The sequence below is a fragment of the Rhipicephalus sanguineus genome, unplaced genomic scaffold, assembly GCF_013339695.2.
Source record: "Rhipicephalus sanguineus isolate Rsan-2018 unplaced genomic scaffold, BIME_Rsan_1.4 Seq4518, whole genome shotgun sequence".
In the NCBI taxonomy this organism is placed as follows: domain Eukaryota; kingdom Metazoa; phylum Arthropoda; class Arachnida; order Ixodida; family Ixodidae; genus Rhipicephalus; species Rhipicephalus sanguineus.
The window spans coordinates 28453-48946 of NW_023615282.1; the positions used below are offsets into that span (position 1 = coordinate 28453).

A 20494-nucleotide genomic window follows, 5' to 3' on the forward strand; every position below is an offset into this window, starting at 1 on the left:
ATGCAGGGCGCGTTCGGAGGGCCAAATTCAAAAATTATTTTCTTCCTTAAAACAAAAAATCATTTGATTAGACTTTCTTCATTACTTAACGACGAAGTCTTCTATCAAACGTCGCATGACGAGGATTTTTACTTAGAACGCATCAGTATGAAAAATACGGTCAAACATGCGACAAATCGCAAATTTTCTCTAATTTCACAATTTTTTTCGGAAAGATTCGAAGTCTATTTTACCCCTAAACATTTATTCAATCATCAATTATTCAATCATCTTTTGCAATTCACAGCCATCTGTAAGGTGACATAGTTCTAAAATGTTTTTTGTGTGAGGTGTTGGCAAATTTAAGGCCACCAAGACCAGAGACGGCATGGTCTTCTCGCACTCTGTTTACTTGCGGGTCATTGCTGTAGTCATGCTACAATGCTGCGCATGCTCGGTTCTTTCATGCCTCCAATGGAATCGCTTACAATAATGTTTTCGCCGATAATGCAGTTCTTAACTCCACAATTCTGTCGATTGATGAGATCATGGCCGAGTGTGCCAATGCGTGCAGTGGTGGTGAAGTTTGGGAGAAAGGGCTGTGTTTTTGGTCTTTCACTGTTGCGAGACATGCGGCCATTTACAAGCCACACCAACGTGGCACTATGCCGAAAATACTGAGATCGTCATTGCTCGTGGCATTATCGCCGGTGTATCCAGCGATAATCTTGTTTATGGATGTGAAAGGATCACGACGGATGGTCGCTTCAAGATACCGTTTCAGGTGCTGGCCGCCCAAAGACACTGGGTTTATTCGGAAAAAATGTACACTCAAGTGATCATGGTAGGAGCCACGTGGCACAATGGCAGGGGCGTAGCCAGAAATTTTTTTCGGGGGGGGGGGTTCAACCATACTTTGTGTATGTTCGTGCGTGCGTTTGTATGTGTGCGTGTATATAAACACGAGCAAAATTGAAAATTTTCGGGGGGGGGGGGGTTGAACCCCCCCTTGGCTACGCCCCTGCACAATGGCTATCTAATTAGTGCAGGAAAGTAAGTCTGTCAAGTCGATAATTCATTCTAACAGCTCAACTCCCACCTACCACAATGAATTTGCTCGCATTGTGCTGATCAGATGGAAAAAAGGTACAGGAGCCAACGCTGCACATTTTTTTTTTCATCAATAACCACTGAAATATGATTGTGCATTTCACTACGACTCTCACTTTCACTTTTTCCCCATTTCCTGGCTCCTACATTCTTTTTGCACATGGCCTTGAAAAATGTATCAGCGGGGTTCTACTTGATAAAGTATGCTAGCATGAGTGCTGCCTGCAAACAGCAAAGGCCTCTGTTTTTTTCAGAATCAATTATTGGCTCCCGTGTAAACGAGACCAGTCTCTAACCTGTGGATAAACCTGTACCCTTACTGCAAGTTTTTTGACTTGTTAAGAATGTTCCTTCCAGTGTCGAACCATGTTTTGCAAATAAGTTGCAATTTCATTTATTTGTCAGTGTGTCGTAAAGCATTAGGTTTTATCTCTTGCTACATGAAGCAGCTGCTGTAATAATGAAGCAACAAGCCTTGTGTTAAAATGTGCCTTTTTTTGTAGGACCCCACCAAGACGCATCATGTGCCGACAGTGACATACAATGGAAGCTTGTTGACTTCAAGGGAATTTATTGTGTGCCTGGAGGGCCTTGATATTAAGGAGACTAGCCTTTTGGCAGCCATTGCCACACAAATCGCGCTATACTGGGCGCTGAACATTGTTTTCAGCAAGAAAGCTCAGCGGACCTTCGATCTCCTGTGTCAAGTTCTGAAAGTTCAGAGCGTCTTGCGGCCGACGTCACTCGTCCGTGTGGCTCTAACCATCTTGAGCCAGTGAACAGCCACACTGATTTCAAAAAGTATTTTTCTCACAAATAGATCTGGATTTCTGCCCTCTTCTGGAGCATTTGTGTTAGACTTGGCTCAACCCGATGAAAATCATGTTCCTCAAAACTTTTTTTCATTTGCCAATGGGAGAGCTGGACTGCTGGTTTCTTGAGGAGCACTCAATACAAGTGCACGTTACTCCATCAAGAGGCATTGCGGATGATTAACTGCATGCTGTTCTGATGAGGAATGTTGTGAAAGAGTAACTGTCGCTCCCATGGCGGTATTGAGAGATAATATCCATTCCTTCCTGCGGGACTAATGGGGAAGAGTAACTGTTACTCCATTTAGGTGTTCAGAAAGAGCAAGCATTGCTCCCGTGGAAGTATTGACAGAGAGCATCCATTCCTCCTTGTAAAGAGAAACTGTCGCTCCCCTGGGAGTATTGAAAAAGACTATCTTTTCCTCCCTCGGGAGTATTTGTAAGGAGCAAGTGTCACTCCCATAGGAGTATTGACCAAGAGCATCCGTTCCTCCCTTTAGGAGTTTAGGAAACGAGCAACGGCTGCTCTCTAGAGGAGTAATTGAAAAGAGTAAGTGTCGCTCCCTTGGGGGTATTGAAGAAGACTATCTGTTCCTCCCTTCAGGAGTATTGGGAAAGAGTAACCGTCCCTCCCGTGGGAGTATTGAAAAAGACTATCCGTTCCTCCTTTGAGGAGTGTCGAGAAAGCGTAACCGTTGCTCCCGTGGGAGTTTTCACAAAGAGCATCCGTTGCTCCACTCAGTTGCACCCTGAAGGAGCAATTTCTACGGGGAGTAACGGTTCGTCCCGTCGCAGTTACACCAAAAAAGGAGTAATGGGTGTGGCAGGTTAGTTACTCCCCTAAAGGAGTAACCTCGACCCCCCATTTCCTCCTTTACTTTTTAGAGTGTACGCAGGTCACGGGATGTCGGCCATCGGTGAAGACGATGTGCAGCAGACAGCCAGCCGCGGGTTACAACTCCCACTGCGTACACTCTCGAAAGAACGGTACAGTCCGGCTAGCAATGACATCGGCGGTGACTGAGCGACAAATGCAAGTGAACGGTTGCCTTTTTTTTAGTTTAATCGTGCACGCAAGCTAAAATGAGGGAAGCTGAGTGCAACAACTCGACGCCGCGATCCAACGGGTTGTGTCTCACGTGCAACAGGCAGCTAAGCAAAGCCTAAGGCCCAACGACTCGCTCGACACAACCGGCATCCAAAAACAAGCACCCGCACAGGCGCAGAAGAGGCAGCCGCGAGGAGACATCAGCTCTCTGAGGTGGCCCTAAACGCTCGCTGCACACAGCAGCTTACCGAGCGATCGGCGTCCACCGCCCCGGACGATGTCACGACGCCCCGGCGTCGAGCCGCAATACCAGCAGCAACGACACCCGTGGCCCCTGGCCACCCGGCTACACAAGCCGCGACTCCCAGGGTCAAAGAGACAGAAGAAAGCTATTTACAGAAAAAACTCGGACCACCTACGAGGCTTCTGTACTCACTCGCTTCGGGCTTGCCTACCATCCACGTTCTCTGTGCTTCGCTCTCCCAGGATGCGGACCATATGACTCTCGTACCGACACTCAACGACCTTCTTAAAAATAAAAATGAACCGCCTACGAACAGATAAAACTTAGCGTGCCGACAAGTTCCAACACGCCACAGCAACCAATCTCATCGCTCTCGGAAAAGCACGCCGCCGACGTTAGCGATGAAAATCCCCCCCTTCGGCTCACTCTAAGGTCACACAAATGTTGCCCCGAACCGCGAAAACTGTTGTCCGATGCTCCAAGAGCGCCACGTTGGGCAGCCAGTGTGGGGTCTGAGCGATATAACCACCGACGTCCTCGGAACACACGGAGACAGTTCACACGGTCGGGCAACAAGAATTTGTAGGTTTATTAACACACTTTAAAGCATATATGGCGAGCTCGCCGGCCGAATTAGTAAACAAGTAACACATAACCCGCTAAAACTCATACGCTGACAATGAATACGTAACACGCTAACAATGAGTACTGGGAACATATCACGTACACTCAAGACAGTATAAGACTTACAATACAATATAACATAAGACAACATAAGACATACAATAAAACAACATAATACAATACAAATGCGGTGGCGGCGCCGCAGATGCACGACTCACCACGAGGGCCCGAGGGCAGAGAGCCGCGGTACCGTCCCCCGGACCCACCGCGACGAGACGCACATCCTCGCGCGCAGCCACACCCGAATAGAGAGAATCACTCCTGTTTCTGTGCGCCGGCCTAAATTCGCGGCGGCGATGCCGGCGCCACCGCGCTAAACTCGGGTTACAGACAGCGCATCACTGACCTTGGACGAACGCCTCGGCTTACGCCAAGCACGTGCGTTCCAAACACAGCGGCCGCGCCCAAGTTGCGGCAGTCGCCAATACAGGGATGATATAGCACCCCCACCTGCCTGACGCGGCAGTGAAAGAAAGGCTGCATGTGTTAACATATGCAGCCCCCCCCCCCACCCCTCCTTGCGGATGCACCCCCCTGCAAAAAGTTCTGCGGACGCCCTTGTACATAGCAGACTTAATCCGCCACGATTAGACATGGCATCTCGCTGGAATCGTTCACAGTGGCAGAAACGTCGAACCGCTCCCACTACAGAGCAGTTATCATCTTAGTGTGAAGCATAATGGGAGAGCCACTCCATGCAGGTATTTAGCGACCACGTACTTCAACACATGTTCTAAAATGTGCTACAGTGGCCTGTCAGTACACACACGCATATATATACCGGGCTTGTCGGAAAACCACTGTCAATAATTGGCCAGGACCGCTTGATATTGGCGGAGGGGGAAGTTAGCTTACGCACGTGCGGTCACACTGTCGTATGCTACCAGCTGGAGAGTAAACAGATACTTTTCCGCGAAACTAGTTTTCATTTTCCGTGTAAGCCACAATGCAGCGCTCGTTGGAGCAAAGGACTGCCATCAAGTTTTGTGTAAAACTCGACAAGTCCGAAGCGGAAGCTTTTCCTGCGGTAAAGACACTTGGTAATAATTGTTAATCATATAACCGGCGGCATCAGGCCTTTTCAGAAGGTCGTAAAAAGGTCAGCGATGAAACCCGCGCTAGACGGCCGTCAACGACCATCAGCGATGACAACCTGCCAGTGCACACCGCCTTCGTCTTGACCCGCTTGCTTGTTGATTCAAAGTTGCCAAGGGTTCCTCAGCCACTCTGCAATCCTGACACACACGGGGCGAGCGAGCAATCAGCCGTAGGCTCCGCCCACATACGGCGCCTCGGAATGCACACTCGGATGACGTCCGATCCTCGTAATGAAGCACAAAACAAACTACTTTGCACAACCACGCTTCGTTCTATTTGGAAATAATCACTAAAACTGCGCCTTCGCGAACGACAAGCACATTGCAACAGCTCGCCGTCACTCACGACCCCGAGAGGTAGGCCTATCATGGCGGACGCCAGCCGTCGCCTACGCCGTTCGCGATCACACGTGAGCTCGTCATAGAGCGAACACGTTTAAGCTTTGTACTCGCATGTAACGCGTTAGCACACGCTATTAACTTTCTCGACGTCATCGATGTGAAGAGCAAAGGTGGAAGCGAAGCGGGCCGGCGAGCCGAGACGATGGTGTCGCTGTGTTTACCTGCGAAATGGCCTTGCATCGCTGCTCGCGATCTCGCTAGTGGTTTGGAAACGGGCACTGTCTTGCAGAAATGGCGCACTTCAAACATCACTTTATTCAATCAGGGTTTATTTCACGTCACAAACAAAATGTACTCGATGTTTATCACGCCGCCGCGAGCGGCCATGTCGGCAAATGCTCCGAGGCTCCACTCCACCGACGCGCCTTGGCTAGAGCTGGGTCGCTCAGGAGCGAGCCGGCTTTTTTAGCGGGTGACCCGCGGCTCAGTAAAAGTGAGCGGCGGTTCTTTGGGAAAGGGGGAGAGCTGGTTCTCGCAGTTCTCGCTCGTTCAGTGAGCCGTGCTGAACCGATCTGCTCAGATGCTCAGAGAGCCGGGGATGAGCGGTGAGCCGGTGAGCGCATGAGCCGGGTTAAGGTGGCGGTACAGTAGTGCATTGTCGGTAGCCGGTTCTCTCTCGCTCAGTGAGCCGTGTTGAACCTGTTGTTCGTTGAACCGGTCGAGCCGCTTCGTTCGAGTTCGCGTTCCTTGATAGAGGTACGATGATGTAGGGGTGGCCTGCCCCTTTGCAACGGGGAAACACATTCAGTGTCCTGGCCTCACGGAAAAAAATTAAGAAAGGAAAAAAAGACAGAAATATTGAAGATACACCCTCACTCGCCAAAGGCAGGAGACGCGCACATAACAGGTCCTAAGTTCGGTGTACAGTTCTCCACCACTCGGAAAGCCGCCTTTTCGTGACAGCCACCGCGCATCGTCCCCCTCATTATCACTGTTGTCCTGTGCATCGAGAAACCCTAGCGCCTGTGGGAGTGTTGCGCCCTCCACCGGAGCCGTGGGAAGTCTCCTGCAGCGAAGAATGAGGTGATCCTGCGTCTCGGTCTCCATACTGCAGACTCTGCACAGGCTGCTGACGACAGCGTCATCAAACCTTCTGCGGTATTCAAGAGTGCGAAGAGCCCCAGCTCTCGCCTCGAACAGGAGGCTGCTGCCACAACTGTTGTCATAGAAGCCCAACCCACTGATGTTCTCCTTATGGGTCCTGTAGCACTCGAGGGTGGGCTTGGCCTCCATAGCCTTTCTCCATTGGGTGTCTTCCGCTTCCCTGACTCGCAGTCGGACCTCGACCGCCCACTTAGCCGCAGTTTCGGTAGGGATGGAGTCTTTAAAGAAGCCATACGTTTTTTCCAGTTGGTAGATTCGTCGCGTCCAGTCCGTCCGCATGCAGGTTGGTGACAGGTACTCGAACACACGGCGCGCCCACCGAGTGCGTCGCATGAGCATGAGACGACCCTGATAAGCAATCTTGCTGGTGGCTTCCCGAGCCTCAAAGCTGGACCAGCCGACATCCCCCTGCACCGCCTCGTTGGCAACTCGACCATGGCAACCAAGCGCCGCACGGCCGACCTCTCTCTGCTGGCGCTCCAGCCACTCCCGTGTCGTTGGTGATAGGCACACAACGGCGTTTCCAAACGTCAGACCCGGCACGTGCACCATTTTTCATAAGTCGCGGATCATTTGGAAGCGGTTGCAGCCTCAGAGGCATCGACGATGAAGGATTCGTTGAGCCTGCAGCGCCGCCTGTCGAATCATGGTCTCGTGTAGACTGTATTTTGCGGCTTCCACACACAGGGTAACACCAAGGTACCTGTAGTCGTTGCGTGCAGTCAGTGGTTCTCCTCCCAAGGTCAGCGCCGCTGCATCCGTGTTCCCTCCTGCCAGACAGACAACCGCTGATTTCTTAGTGTTGAACCGAAGTCCAAGACTCGTAACCTCTGTCTGGCAGATGTCGAGGAGGGACTGCAAATCCTGGCTACTCTCTGCCATAACAACCAGATCGTCTGCGAATGCCAAACCAGGCAGGTGGTAGTTCTCGCTGGCACTATAGTCGGGTACAACTTTAGAAAAAAGCGGCATTTGCACCTCAAAGGCGGATGCACACGCGCTTCCACCAATGGGCGCGCGCTCTAGACTTACGTCACGAGCCGGACGGCCGGTGCCTACGCTCAAGGAGAAGAAGCGGGACTATTTCTTTGCCGCGGAGGCAATCGGCTGCCGCGCTTCGGTCATATGGGCGGGGCCTCTCCTTTTTTCTAAAGTTGTACCCGACTATAGTTGTGCTGAATCGCCATCTATTGGGGATGGCAGAAAGCAACTGCCCTTTTGTCCTTGCTCACAACAGTCGCAGCTACAGTGGTCGCAGCCAACAACATTGGAGAAGGGACAATCAACGTAGTCGCAGCATCCTCGCCTGTCGTGGACACGCCATGCACGTCCATTGGCAACACGCTTAAACATGTGCCGTTGTCAGATCCCGGGAGGTGACTCGACGCCCGGAGGCACTTTGTGACTGCCAAAACAGAGTGCATCTCCAGAACATTTTGCAGAGGGGTGCATAAGCGAAGGGGGGGGGGAGCGGAGGCACCGAGCAGCGACCAGCGCATGCCGCGAAATTCCAGGAGGGGGAAGGCAGCCTCCTTCTTGCCTCCTCTCCCTCCTAGTGTTTTCTCTTCCTTCGTCGATTTAGGGTGAACCGTGAACCGGTGAGCCGTTCAAGTGAGCCGGTTTGCCCATCTCTACCTTGGCCACGGTGATCGGAGCGGCGACATGGAGAGGGCGCCACCAGCAGTGTGACGACACACGTCTCCCGAGCTGTCATTGGCTGCGGCCTTCCGACGATCCGATGCGGCGGCGAAAATATCTGCCCGGTTGGATACACGCCGGACATGCGATGCGGCGATCCGATGCGACGAAACGTCACCATTCCGGCTTCCGCATCGCCGCGCCGGACGTCGCATCGGAGAATTGTTGACGTCAGAGGAGCACCCGGCGAGGACCGTTGTTCATCACCCCTCTCGCTCTCTTGTCGGGATTCCTGCTCTTAAGGTATTCTTAAAGTCCCTAGATTTTTCCCTGTTCTTCTTAAAGGGATACTGACACGAATATTTTCAGTTGTCGTTTTTTTGTGTCAAATGAAGGGTCAAGCCCTCAAGAGCCTAGAAAAGGTAGTGCTAAGCGCGAGTGCGCCATGGAAAAGTAATTATATTATGTGTTTAAAAGCAAGTTTCGGTTCCTACTGTACCCTGACGTAACAACACGGTATGAGCGTCTCGTCACGTGCTCGCACAACATATAGTGACGTTTCCACGGCCGCTCCGCACCGTGGCTTTGCTGGTGACGCACAAGCGGCCATTTTGGAAGTTTTGATGACGCATAAGGGGCCATGTTGGAAGTATTGGTACCTAACGTCATCACAACTAGCCAGACTGCTGCGTGAAGTCACCAGAATTTGTACTGTAGCCTGACGTCAAGCTAGTGTCAATGTCAGTAGGTGCGCCAGGGAAAAATTGACTTTAATATCAAATTAAAATATCTTATCAGCATTTGCTGAGCTTCACACTTGCTCAGAGCAATCTCTGCATACAGGAGATTTCTATGGCAGAGTAACTCGCCTTCAAAAAAAGGTGTCAGTACCCCTTTAAGTAGCGACAACTGCCTCCTCTCCCAACCCCCTCTCACACGCAGTCGGCGTCGGCCGCCATGTTCTTCCTAAACTCTGAGGACGGGGAAGCCTCGTAAAGAGTGCCGGACCGCTAACGGCCGCTGAGTGCCGACAGCGTTAGCCATTCACGACTGTTAACGGCCGCATAAGTGCAGACAATCAAATGCGATCCCAAAGGGAGCTTAATACCGCACTCTTGGGGCTCAACGCGCAACTTAACCGAGTCCGTCCGCAACTTTCTTTGGCGACAGCTGCTACGTTGTATCGCGCCGGGCTGTAAAAGGTGGCGATTTCTGAGCAATATATTTACACTATAGTGGCCATGTGCCACCCTGTGTTTCGCATATGGCAGAGACGTGTGTTCCGCCGCCTCGAATATTAGAGCAACGCATGTATTGCGCTAGCACGTTTTAGAAGACCCGAGTCTTCGCATGCAATTTACGCCCAAAAATATTAGCACTTTTAAATGCATGCTCTTCACAGCGAAGACGTGAACACCATTTACTTACTTTTCTTACCCTACGGCTCACAGCGGCTGAAAAGATCGTCGTAAAACAACGTGATAAGCTATCTGCGCGTATTTAGAATGCTTTCAGCCATCACTCGAATCTGGAAGCTTCCTAAATAGTATAGATCAGTGGTCTTTAAATTGGGGACCACGAAGCCATTTTTGGGGGTCCGCGAAACCCATCCTCTAAAAAAAAAAAACGCGTTTTTTGGAGGCACACATCTCGTGACAGCGGCCCCTTCTAATTTCCGTGTTTCACCGTATAACACCTTTGCCTTGCGGCGGGTCTGACCTATGTTCCCCTTCCTAATGAGATGGCTGTAAAGCTTTCGTTGCAGTTTTGTACACATACACGCGAGCACGTTTTTGTCAGGCTTGCATATTTGAAGAACGAACATAGCTAGAAACAGGTTGAGCGTGGCTACAGACAGCACACCTCAGTGACAAGCTGTTCAGATCGAATTGGTCTGGCACTTTAGTTTGATGATTGTTCGCCAGGGAAAAACAAAGATTACCTACTTCACACTGCACGTTGTGTTAATTTATAACACCCCCCCCCCGCCCTTCTCTTCCTCTGACTGCAAGGGGTCTTTTCTCACTTCCACCAGTCCACAAGGGGTCCTCGAAACATCCATGGCTGAGAACCACTGGTACAGATAACACTAGCAGAATATTTGCTTTGAAGTGCACACCCTTTATAATGCAGCTCCCTCCCCCCCATGTTCATATTGTACTACAGTGCACAAAGTTCCTAATACTTAACAACAGGCAATCACTGTCGTTTTTAAAGAATTCAATTATTTCTGTTGATACCCTAATTTCACCATAGTTACATAATTTTGCACGATTACTCGCCACTTTTGCACTGATAATTCACTGCAGCACAGTTGTTTTCACACTAAACAGAAAGCCAGGAAAAACTGGCATCGGCAATGCAACACTCACAATTTAAGTGTGTTTGAAACTCCATAAAACAAACCGAACACTTCAGTATTGATGGACGTTTATTTGCCATACCCTCAAGAGCCAGCGGCATCATAGGGGGTACACATGGTGCAAGGCTCTCACACATGTCAAACAACGTAAAATCAAGGTAATGTACAAAAACGTTTTGACTATACAATGCTACCCAAGTTGTTGAAATGCAAAATGTGATACACAATAGTTCTCCATTATACAGTGTTAGCTACAATGCCCCAAAAAGAGTTAATCATTAAAAGCAACAATACCTGTAGGAAAGAGATTTGAAATAATGCATATGGAAGCATAGGCGTGCACAAGGTTCCCCATTAGGCAGGGCAAAGCCTCAACGCAGCACCCCCTCCCTCCATTTGTCGATTTCAAAAAAAAAAAAAGCTTCGCAGTGGATGCAAAAATGAAAATGAAGCGATGACGTGCTTCCCACAAGGGCCTGTCATTGGTCCCTAACTTCCCGGGAGTAAAATGGGTAGTAAAGAGCTCTTGGAATGCAATATCAGTGCTGCCATTGTCAAAAACCTGTATGGCCATAACCTTGCACATTAAAGAATGACGGGACAGGTACGACTTAGTGACTTGGTGCCCCCTTCAGTTGATTAGGGGGGGGGGGGGGTGGCAACCCCCTTTGCCCCCTCGTGCACACACCTATGCGTGGGAGGCAGAACACGTTGCAGAAATAGCAACAAACTGAACTCGCACTCCACCTGGATTGGTGTGCGAAGGGCAGAACTGATGAGTATGATGCAAAAAGAACAAAGTTTCACACAGTTTGTCCTTCACACCTGTAATTTAAACATACTGGCAATCCCTATTAGGATTATAACAGCAGTGTTAACTATATTACACCTTCCCCCCTAAAAAAAGGCAATCATTAAAGACAATACCTGCACGAGAGCAATTTCAGTTAATGAACGTGGAAAGCAAAATGTTCATGGGAACAGCAAGAACCTAGATTGAGCAATTTACTTTTACCGGCAATCTCATTTTGGATTATAACAACATTTGTACAAAAAATGGTACATGACTATTAACAGTAAGTACTGAAGACATTGCATGGAATTGCACCAGTCCATGCTATCTTTGGTGTACTCGATGCGACCTCTCTTGAGCTTGCACACTAGCAGTTAATTGACAGCCTTTGCAGCTTCACGCATACCTACACTTCTGCCGCCGCACCTGGGAGACTGTGTTTCTTCCGATATTCGCTCATTTAACTTTTTCAAAAACAAATGCACCCTAGTATGCAAAAAATAATGAACAAGTTTGCTTGGAACACTCTGACAGTCAGGTATGTTCGTTTTCACCACCTTGAGAACAGCCTTTTTGAGGGCTGTTATTCGTGCACGGTTGTTAAGTACTGCTTCTCTATTGAGAGCGAAGAATGCCTCCACTGCTTTCAAGAGCATGAGGGCAGCATCAGAGGGTGTGGTCAAAGGCATTTTCTCAGCTATGAAAGACTTCAGTTGCAGCAGCCTGCTGCATTCCTTCAGTGGTTTGTCTTGTAGAATGGCAGCTGTGCAGATGTTGCAGCTCTTGAAATTCTTGTTTACCTTGTAGACCACATACCCGCAGAGATATTCAAATGCCTCCACATCATCAGGGCTAAAACATGCTAGTATGGGCTGTGTTGGACAAATGACAGACACTGGCTTCTGATGTTCTTTTTGTCCCTGATGCCAACAAACATTTCTGACTCTGAAGCTGCATAGCTGCCGTTAGCATTTGGCCGCAAGAATTGTGCCAGTGATGCACTTCTCAATGCTGATTTGAAGTCCCTTGGTTTTGGCACTGGGTTGCGGAGCCGAATCGTAGAAAAGAAATTTTCAAGCGCATCCTGGCTCAAGCGTGAGAAAAGCACAAAGGAGAAGCCATGGTTCCCCAGCAGTTCCTCTTGAATGGCAAGAGCAGCTCCCGTAGACAGCAGAATGCCTTTCTGAATAGGCTTCCGCGCCCCTCCTTTATCGCCAATTGACAAGTCTCTGACGAGGCCCATGAAGCCTTCTAAACACCTACGGCCTTTTTCACCCTTGTGCATTAATGCCTCTTTCTTTGTTCTCGAAGTCATCATAGCAAACCACTCGTGGACCTTCTGTACAAACCAAGCGGTTGTTTGCGCTTCTTTGTCCAAGTTGCCCTTCTCTATGTGATACTGAAGAGCAGCAGCAGTGTCATGATGGAAAAGTGTATATGCTGGTCCAACCTTCATTTTGTCAAAATGACCAGGACTCAGACATGCTTTTTTAAGCCGCGGTGCTACCTTGAATTCCGCATGATGTTTTAGCTCAATTAGCTCTTCAATATATTGAATGGACACTTCATTGGTTGGAAGGTTGTTAGCTTTCACAACAACATCTGGCAAATAAATCTTCTGCCTCCTTGTTAAATGACTTCTCAGGTTTTTCAATAGGTGAGGGACATCCGCTAAGAAGTACAAGTGGCGCGCAGAGTCTTGAGGGTGCAAAATGTAAGGCTTCTTTTGTACATGCTTGCCAGAAGGCAAGTGGAAGCACCGCCACACTGCCCGGTTGCAAGGGCCCATGTCAGATATAACAGCATGCACTTTAATGCCTATCTGCTCACATGCATCTATGATGTCTACAATCCGTGCTTTTATCGTGGCAGCATGGAAGCTGCTCTCTGTCAACTCATAAGCTACAGTCTGTTTCCACCGTGTTGACAAACCACCAAGCATAAAGACGAGCCCATGTGTTGCCAGAGCGTTGTCTCTAGTACTGCCTTTAGTAGGTGGCACAGTTGGAGTTCCCATTATACGACCTGTTGAGGGGTCAAAATCCATTCCTTTGGTTAGCTGAATCTCATCGAGCATGAGGACGGTATGCCTCTCCTGCTCAGATAGAACACTTATCTGCAAAATAAAAACATTTAGAATGTCATTCATAGGCACGGTAAAAAAAACTTTTCATTTACAGAATTGTTTATAGGGGTGCGTACTGGTTTCAAACGACAAAATTAAATGGTTTCCAATGACTTAAGCCTCTGTAAAGCCCCAAAACCAGCCCCCTGGCTAGCTACTGGCAACTGAAAGCTACTTAAGGCAACTGATATTCGCGCAAGCATGCGTGCGAACAACCCATCACAACACTGAAATGTCTCACAAGTGCTGCCATTTATGTCTGCTCGCATGTATACAGTTGTTCTATTCTTGAGCACCCAATCAGATCAGAAGCTCTGTGACTGCTGTTGCACTATGAAAAATTAACTGTGAACAATCAGACACAAAACAGTCACTTCTAAAGCAAAGCAACAGTTGCACTACCAAATCATGTTGCTGGTGAGTCTTAAGGTACAAAGGTGACATTCAGAAAGAATATAACACACTAAGCATACCTTAATCTTTAAGATGTCGAACATTTCTGTCAGGATCCCAGGAGTGAACTTGAATCCTTCAATTCTTCGTTGAATTGTGCGTTCAGTTGGAAGAGGGCTGGCTAATTCTCGAACAACGCTATACCCTTGAGAGCCACAAGAAAGTCTCAACTTCAAAGCTTTCACTAGTGTTTCATCTTGCCATGCTGTGCCATGCATTGTAGACTTGTGAAGACTTTGCAGCTGGTCTTTATTGAAGTATTTGTCGATACCTGCGCACCAGAAAAAAAATGTATCAAAAATTCTACTTCATTTGTTTCACCCGTGTCACCTCAGAAAGTTTCCTTTCGTCAAAATCCACAGCTTCAACAAAAAGTCAAATTTTTATGCGATTTCACTGACATCAGTTTGCGACAACATAAGACCTCGACGAGCACACATAAAATATCCAAATGCCTTCTCGTCTTAAGCTTATGTAAAATCACTGTTTAGGACAAAACCTTAATAGACCCATTTATTTGGTTCAACTTCCATTAGAATTCAATATATAATTGGCAAGCCAAGGAAGCTACAGCTGCCTGCATTAGCTAGCACAGTTTTCAACCCAATGACATGCATGTTATAATCGTGAGCTGACAACGATCTGGTAGTTTAGAAGGCTGCTCCTGTAGTTTACGCTCAAACTTTGGTGCGTGTTCAGCACAGGCCTGAAGTTTTTCAAAAACTGTTTAGCTTGGCAGGGCTTACATTCAAGTCCGAGCCCCTCAGCTCCAATGCTCAATAAAATGAGCCGCTCTAAGACACACAAGACGAATGAATAATTTCAGATGTTCCTCACAAACGATAGGCGTATAACGCAAGAGTTTTATATCCTTGTCTTCTGAAACACGGCGCCTGAGCTGCAGATTACCACGAGAAGGGTCATATAGGCAGAACAGAAACAAAATGAGAAAACATAATAGGAACAAATCACAAAAAAATAGATGCAGAAACTCCTACGGGAGTTTCTAAGCACTTTGTTAAGTCCAACGGCCAGAAATATTGCAAATGAATTTTAAAACAGAAGCACTGTTGCAACACCAAAATTTTAAGCGACAAAGAGGTGAGCAGTGCAGTTTTTGTTCGTGATGTCGGGTATAATGCACTTGTATGCCTTTCCCTGTTCCTTAAGATTCTCTTATAATACTAATATGAACAAATTTGAAACATAGTTACTATGACTGGAAATACTGCACAAGGACACACCACATTCTTTTGGTAAATGTAGGATCTGTTGGTAGACACAAGAATCATATACAGCATAACAAAGTGCTACAAGCTACAATTACCTTTATGAAGGTTCTCATTCTCCCTCTCCAAAGACTTTGCTCTTTTCTGAGATGCAGCAAGCTTGTGTTTAAGGTTCTTAATTTCTTCCTGCATTTTCTCCACAGAGAAACAGCGAAGATCGCCTGAAATACAGAATCACAACATTGATAACAGTTTATTTTTAAAATACACAGTTAGGACTAGCATGCCCAGGATGTCCAGTGTCAAGCAGAAACTGTAGACCTTACGTAAAACCTAACTTGTTGCAAATGGCCTATATGGGACATAGTCACATGAAATCTCATGCATAGACGTAGCACTGACCTTTTGGACATGGCACTGCCGATTGAACAGGCACAGTTATATCTCGTAGAATACTGAGCCGCATTTTCTTTGTAGGTGGTTCACTGCTACACAGACCTGCATCAGTATTACATTTGTATTTAAAAAACAAAAGGTCTTGCACAATCCGTGAATTGTGTAGAACATGTGTAATGCAATGCCAGAAAGTATGAAAAATCCTTGCATAGGAAACGTTGCTTGAGACAACATTTCGACAAATGGACTTGTATTCATCAAGGCAACAAGCTATTAAATTACCTTCTTGCTTAGACAAACATTAGGGAGACCACTCGTCTTTAAGGAAGTACAGGCGACGTAGAGTGCTTGCCAAGCACCTAGTAAGTAACATATGGAAAGTGGAAATTAATACACAATGGTCCTGCGACTATTTTTTTAGTTGCCGAACTTTTACGTTGATTTTGAAAACTCTTTTATGTCGGAGCATAGTACAGTGATGTATAAAATACCTCTGTTTACACAGATACGTGTATGACCTTTCACTTGTATCAGTTACTCATTTTTTAAATGTCAGATATGACAAAATATTACAAGAAAAATTTTGCCATAACTTAAAAAATAAATTATTTATTTTTTAATTAAATAATTAGATTTCTCATAGTGCTTCTCATAGCCTCCATCTTTTACTGGACATGGCACAAGAGAGGAAGAAGCAGCAGCTCTCCTCAGGTAAAACAAGCAATAATTGTCTACAAACACGAACGACATTTAGCTTGTCAATGTGGTTGATGTGTGGATTTAGCGTACATAACACTTGTATCTACCATTTCTGGAGAATGAAGCAGATGATATTGTTTGTGTACTCTTGGATGCACACGTCATAGTCTCCCTGGATGGTTCAAGGATCACGTTCTGCACATTTTCATCAACATCTTGCTGCAGGTCTTCAGTATGTGATTCATCAACTGCCTCTATGGTAACGAAACAAGAAAAGGTGAATAATGTCATCATTCATGGTTACTGGACAAAAGCAGAAACAGCTGTATTAACTTTACAGCTTTATGGGGAAGGGGCGATGGCCTACACGATGCACCCAGCTGATCACTAAACACAAGCACAAAAGAGGGACACTGCTGTAAACTTCACTAAGCAAGTAACACCTGAGCACCAGGAGCTATTCCAGTTCCTTCATCTCAGAACAATACAATGGGTGCTGGTACTTGACCTCTCATAAAGTAGACTGCAAAGCTTTACACACACTCACCATCAATGACTGGCACAGCTGCGGTTGACAGGTGCAAGGCGTCGTTACTGGGTATTGTTGCGGCTGTCTCTGCATATGCAGTAAACGAAAAAAAAAACAAAACAAAAAAACATGGACATGTTGCTATCTTTAATGGACAGGTTAAATAACTACACCCCTAGCTCAATGGCAGAGTGTGGCGCAGTTTCTACGCTGGGTTGTAATGTGTTACCAGCAAGAAATGCCACTATAGCCACAGTTTCCATGAACTTTGTGCTATACACTGCACTGCGAATTTCATCACTGCGTATCAACTTACCAGGAGTAGGCACAACTCCAGCAGCCGGTTGCAACATATCAGAGCCAGGAAGTGGAACAATAGCAGGATACATTACTGAAAGCATAAAACCAACGTGAATTCGTGATAGCTTATGCCATGATTGCAAGACAGTTACATAAATGTCGCCATGTAACTTAGTGGGAGAAAGTGTCACTGCACATATTAGCAAGAAAAAGAGAGTTGGTTATTATTTCTTGTAGTGACAATGCTATTAGACACTGAAGATACTCTTGAATGCAAACTTGCATGCACTGATACGTTTTCATCAGATCGTCAAAGCAAGGTTGTACTCACCTGTCTGCTTGCCAGCGCCTCGAGGGTGTGGTGCTTTCCTAGGGCGCTTCTCTGGCCGGTGGGAAAATATAGATGGCACAGCAGAACATTTGAGTTTTTTTGTTCCAAAGCTTCTTAAGATGGTTTGCTCGAACTGGTCATCAGTGAAATGACGCTGAAAAATTGGCAATGCCAGTGTGCGAGTTCATATTTAGTCCAAAGCTTCGAAAGCAGGCACACAAACAACACATAACTAGCACCTACTTAAGTAGCAAGTCTTATGTATTTACTGCTAAAACTTTGATGTTGTAATCAGGAGCAGGTAAAAGTCGCCTTGTTGATTGTTCGTGGGGACTTTAGTTTACGGTAGCCATGGAAGCTTACTAACTCTACAGTACATCGATATAAAATACTGCGTATTCGCATAAGTGAGGTCGGGGTAGCAGCAGCTCCCATCTTCAGAGAACCAGTCATTTTTGTCTGCTTGTGGTGAGCAATATATAAAAAATATTATGTACATTTAGAAATTTCATACACTTACATATGAAGTTTGTAGGGCTGGCTACTTTCACTGCGAGTTACTGCAGAATAGCTTTCACATTGATTTCGCATATGTCATGAAAGCAGATCCTGCAATTCTGCGATGGAAGGTACGCGCCACAATGTTTCAGAAACGCAAATGATTCCAATACACCAGGCAATTCTTTAATACCGCTAATGTGTAGACAAAGCCTAAGCCACTAGACCTTTTTTCCTGCACGGCGAGCTGTGAAAGCACCGCGAAGGATAGACCGCGGTGCTGTGAAATGAACGTCGCCCGAAGAGTCAGTCCCGCTATTTATTATGCCGTAATGAATAGAGGTGAACACTGTATTAGTTTCGGCCACATGGTATCCTTTGACGTGCGCGGATAAAGTAGAGCACAGTTTTTTTTATATTAATCCCACTGAGCTTCTCCGGCAGTCTGGCCGGAATCTAGCACGAGCCTTAGCGAAACATAGGCATCTATGTGCAGAAGGTGGAAAATATGCTTCGCGCTAATACTTTTCAAAAGGCGGTCGCAATAGATATGCATAATCAACGATCTTAAATGTGTCAAAACTGAGGCGCTTACACGGGAATGCGAACGGCCGAAACAGAACGCTGTCTCACGTGGTTTAGAAGAAAAGTGATACGTTTGTCTTTCAACAGTTCTTTGGACCAGAAAACAGGCAACTTACCTCGCACAGCTTGCTCGACTTAGTCGGCTTGAAGTTCTTCCGTCCTATTCTGTGCAACCACGCTTTACGCCTTGTCTTGTCGTGCTTTCCAAGAGGCACAGAAAAGAGAGCCAACCCTTTTCCCGACTGGGTGGAGCACCCGAAGGCGCAACAAGCAGGCATTTACGAGAATGCTCGTGTCGACCGTAGCAAATCCTATGCACAGGCAGAAGACAGTGAGAAGAAGCAATCCCCCGCGCTGCAGCGTGTATGCGTCTGCGAGGTACACGACTCTACCGACTCTACTGCACGGAGCGAACGGGTGAACCAGCGTTAGGAAGAACATGGCTACCGGAAGCCGTTTTTAACCGGAAACGAGCAGCACCCAATCACATACGCCGACGGTGCATCAATGGTTTTCGCTACTTAAGAAAAGCAGGGAAAAATCTAGGGACTTTAGGTATTCTGGCTGCTTCGGCCAGGAATGCCTTTTTTCTTTTTCCTTAGAGGGATGGAAGGGAGGGGGAGGCAGGCGCCGTCGTTTCATTCTTTACCGCGCGCGGTGCCTCGATTAAAAAAATGCGCTTTCAACGACACCAAAGCTTGAGTGCACGTGATCTTGGGCACTCCCCGCTGTGGGGCGCTAGTTTCTTATGGTATTTAGGCGGCCGTTTCGAACCGACACAAGATTGTTCTCAGTTAAAGACATGCGTTAGAACATTTATGACTCAATTTCGGGATTAGTAGGCACAAAGCTAAAAATTCCACTAAAAAAGTCCCGAACAAAACTTTCGCTGTCAGGGGTCCATTAACCCCTGCGGTAGCTGAAGTTGTTAACACATACCTGGACACCGCATATTGGGCGCGAGGCTTACCACTGGAGACGCGGGCGCTGCAATCCTTGTGATGTGCAGGGTTGGATCACGTGACCTCCCTCGCTCTGGCGAAAGGAAGCGGACGGTTGAATTCGTTGTTGCTAACCGCGATTTCGCGTCGTTTTCGCTTTTGAACAGACTTGTCTTGCTCTCACTTCTTGTGTGTGAACCGCTACGCTGCAAACGCAAACTAGCCGAATTGGGCGTTTTAAGGGCTACAATCCTCCTTAATACTACCTTCATCTGGACAGTACTACCTTAGGGTGTAATGAGGTGGGTGTAATAAAGTTCTTTGTCCTCAATTTTACTTCGTTAAGAAATTATGTGGAAGAAAGGAGGTAAATTCACTATCTGACGCCATTCGTCGAATGGAGTTAGAGGAACAAAAAACTCCCATCTCATTTTCTCTGGCAGGTTTTCTCTTTTTCTTTCCGAAGCTTTCCGTAATGCCTTCAGCGCAGGCGGGCATGCATGCAGCTGTGCGGGGGAAAGAAGTAAAAGAAAGAGGCGGCATGCTTCAGCGCACTAAAAATCTCTTGCACAGATAGCCCAAGGAAAGAGATATACGAGACCCTCCGAACGGCTGGAGAGGAAGCGAGGAAGCCCTTTGGCCTCTGCAGCCTACTGCGGCCCGCCCCCGCCAGGTCAAAAGCAAGCCAGACGAGGCGCTACCGAAGTGAAATGGGACAAAGCTACGCGCCGCATGCGCGCGCGAAGAAAAAAAAACAGAAAAAAAGATAGAAACGTGAGGAGGGAGTCGTTCCCGCGGCGGCGCGATCGTCGTAGCTACGCCGGCTAGGCCTTGTGAACGCCACTTCTCAAGTGATCAGCTGTGTCGGTCGTGTGTGCGCGTTTTGTGCCTGCAGCCTCACTGTGTTCTCGCCGCTGGATGTGATATGCGTGGTTTGACGACAGTGCGACATGCTGCGCTGCGAGTGCGATAATCGCGACGGCCCGTCGACTCAAGCGAGCGTGCCGCTGTGCATTACCAAGCAGATGATGGGCGCCCTGCGTGCTCGGCACAGTCAGGAACAAAAATGGTAAGTAATACTGATGTTCTCTCTCTTTGCGAACCCTTATCGTCGCTTATGCACCTGTAGATGACC

At 47.4% G+C, this 20494-nt stretch overlaps 2 protein-coding genes across 2 annotated transcripts; both read right to left on the reverse strand.

The window, feature by feature from the left end:
• Window positions 1-7071: 7071 nt before the first annotated feature.
• LOC125756680 (uncharacterized) lies at window positions 7072-16398 on the reverse strand. Its single transcript, XM_049411582.1, has 6 exons — window positions 16283-16398; window positions 15483-15578; window positions 15179-15301; window positions 13872-14122; window positions 13299-13389; window positions 7072-7433 (listed from the first exon to the last, which is right to left on the reverse strand). The coding sequence occupies exons 1-6, from the start codon at window positions 16338-16340 to the stop codon at window positions 7072-7074; spliced, it is 981 nt and encodes a 326-aa protein (XP_049267539.1). The 5' UTR covers window positions 16341-16398.
• Window positions 16399-16871: 473 nt separating this feature from the next.
• On the reverse strand, window positions 16872-18915 carry LOC125756681 (THAP domain-containing protein 1-like). The gene is made up of 3 exons (XM_049411583.1): window positions 18535-18915; window positions 17336-17489; window positions 16872-17095 (listed from the first exon to the last, which is right to left on the reverse strand). The coding sequence occupies exons 1-3, from the start codon at window positions 18694-18696 to the stop codon at window positions 16872-16874; spliced, it is 540 nt and encodes a 179-aa protein (XP_049267540.1). The 5' UTR covers window positions 18697-18915.
• Between the last annotated feature and the right edge of the window lie 1579 nt (window positions 18916-20494).

What these genes read in the sequence shown, in the direction of transcription:
- LOC125756681 (XM_049411583.1), bottom strand. Translation starts at nt 18,696, where the DNA reads ATGCCTGCTTGTTGCGCCTTCGGGTGCTCCACCCAGTCGGGAAAAGGG. An exon ending in AGTCGAGCAAGCTGTGCGAG is followed by an intron (nt 17,490 to 18,534) that starts GTAAGTTGCCTG and finishes CCAATTTTTCAG; the next exon opens with CGTCATTTCACTGATGACCA. An exon ending in AGGCGCTGGCAAGCAGACAG is followed by an intron (nt 17,096 to 17,335) that starts GTGAGTACAACC and finishes TTATGCTTTCAG; the next exon opens with TAATGTATCCTGCTATTGTT.
- LOC125756680 (XM_049411582.1), bottom strand. Translation starts at nt 16,340, where the DNA reads ATGACGTGTGCATCCAAGAGTACACAAACAATATCATCTGCTTCATTC. An exon ending in TGCTTCATTCTCCAGAAATG is followed by an intron (nt 15,579 to 16,282) that starts GTAGATACAAGT and finishes ATACTGATGCAG; the next exon opens with GTCTGTGTAGCAGTGAACCA. An exon ending in GGATTTTGACCCCTCAACAG is followed by an intron (nt 7,434 to 13,298) that starts GTCGTATAATGG and finishes TTTTTTCTAAAG; the next exon opens with TTGTACCCGACTATAGTGCC.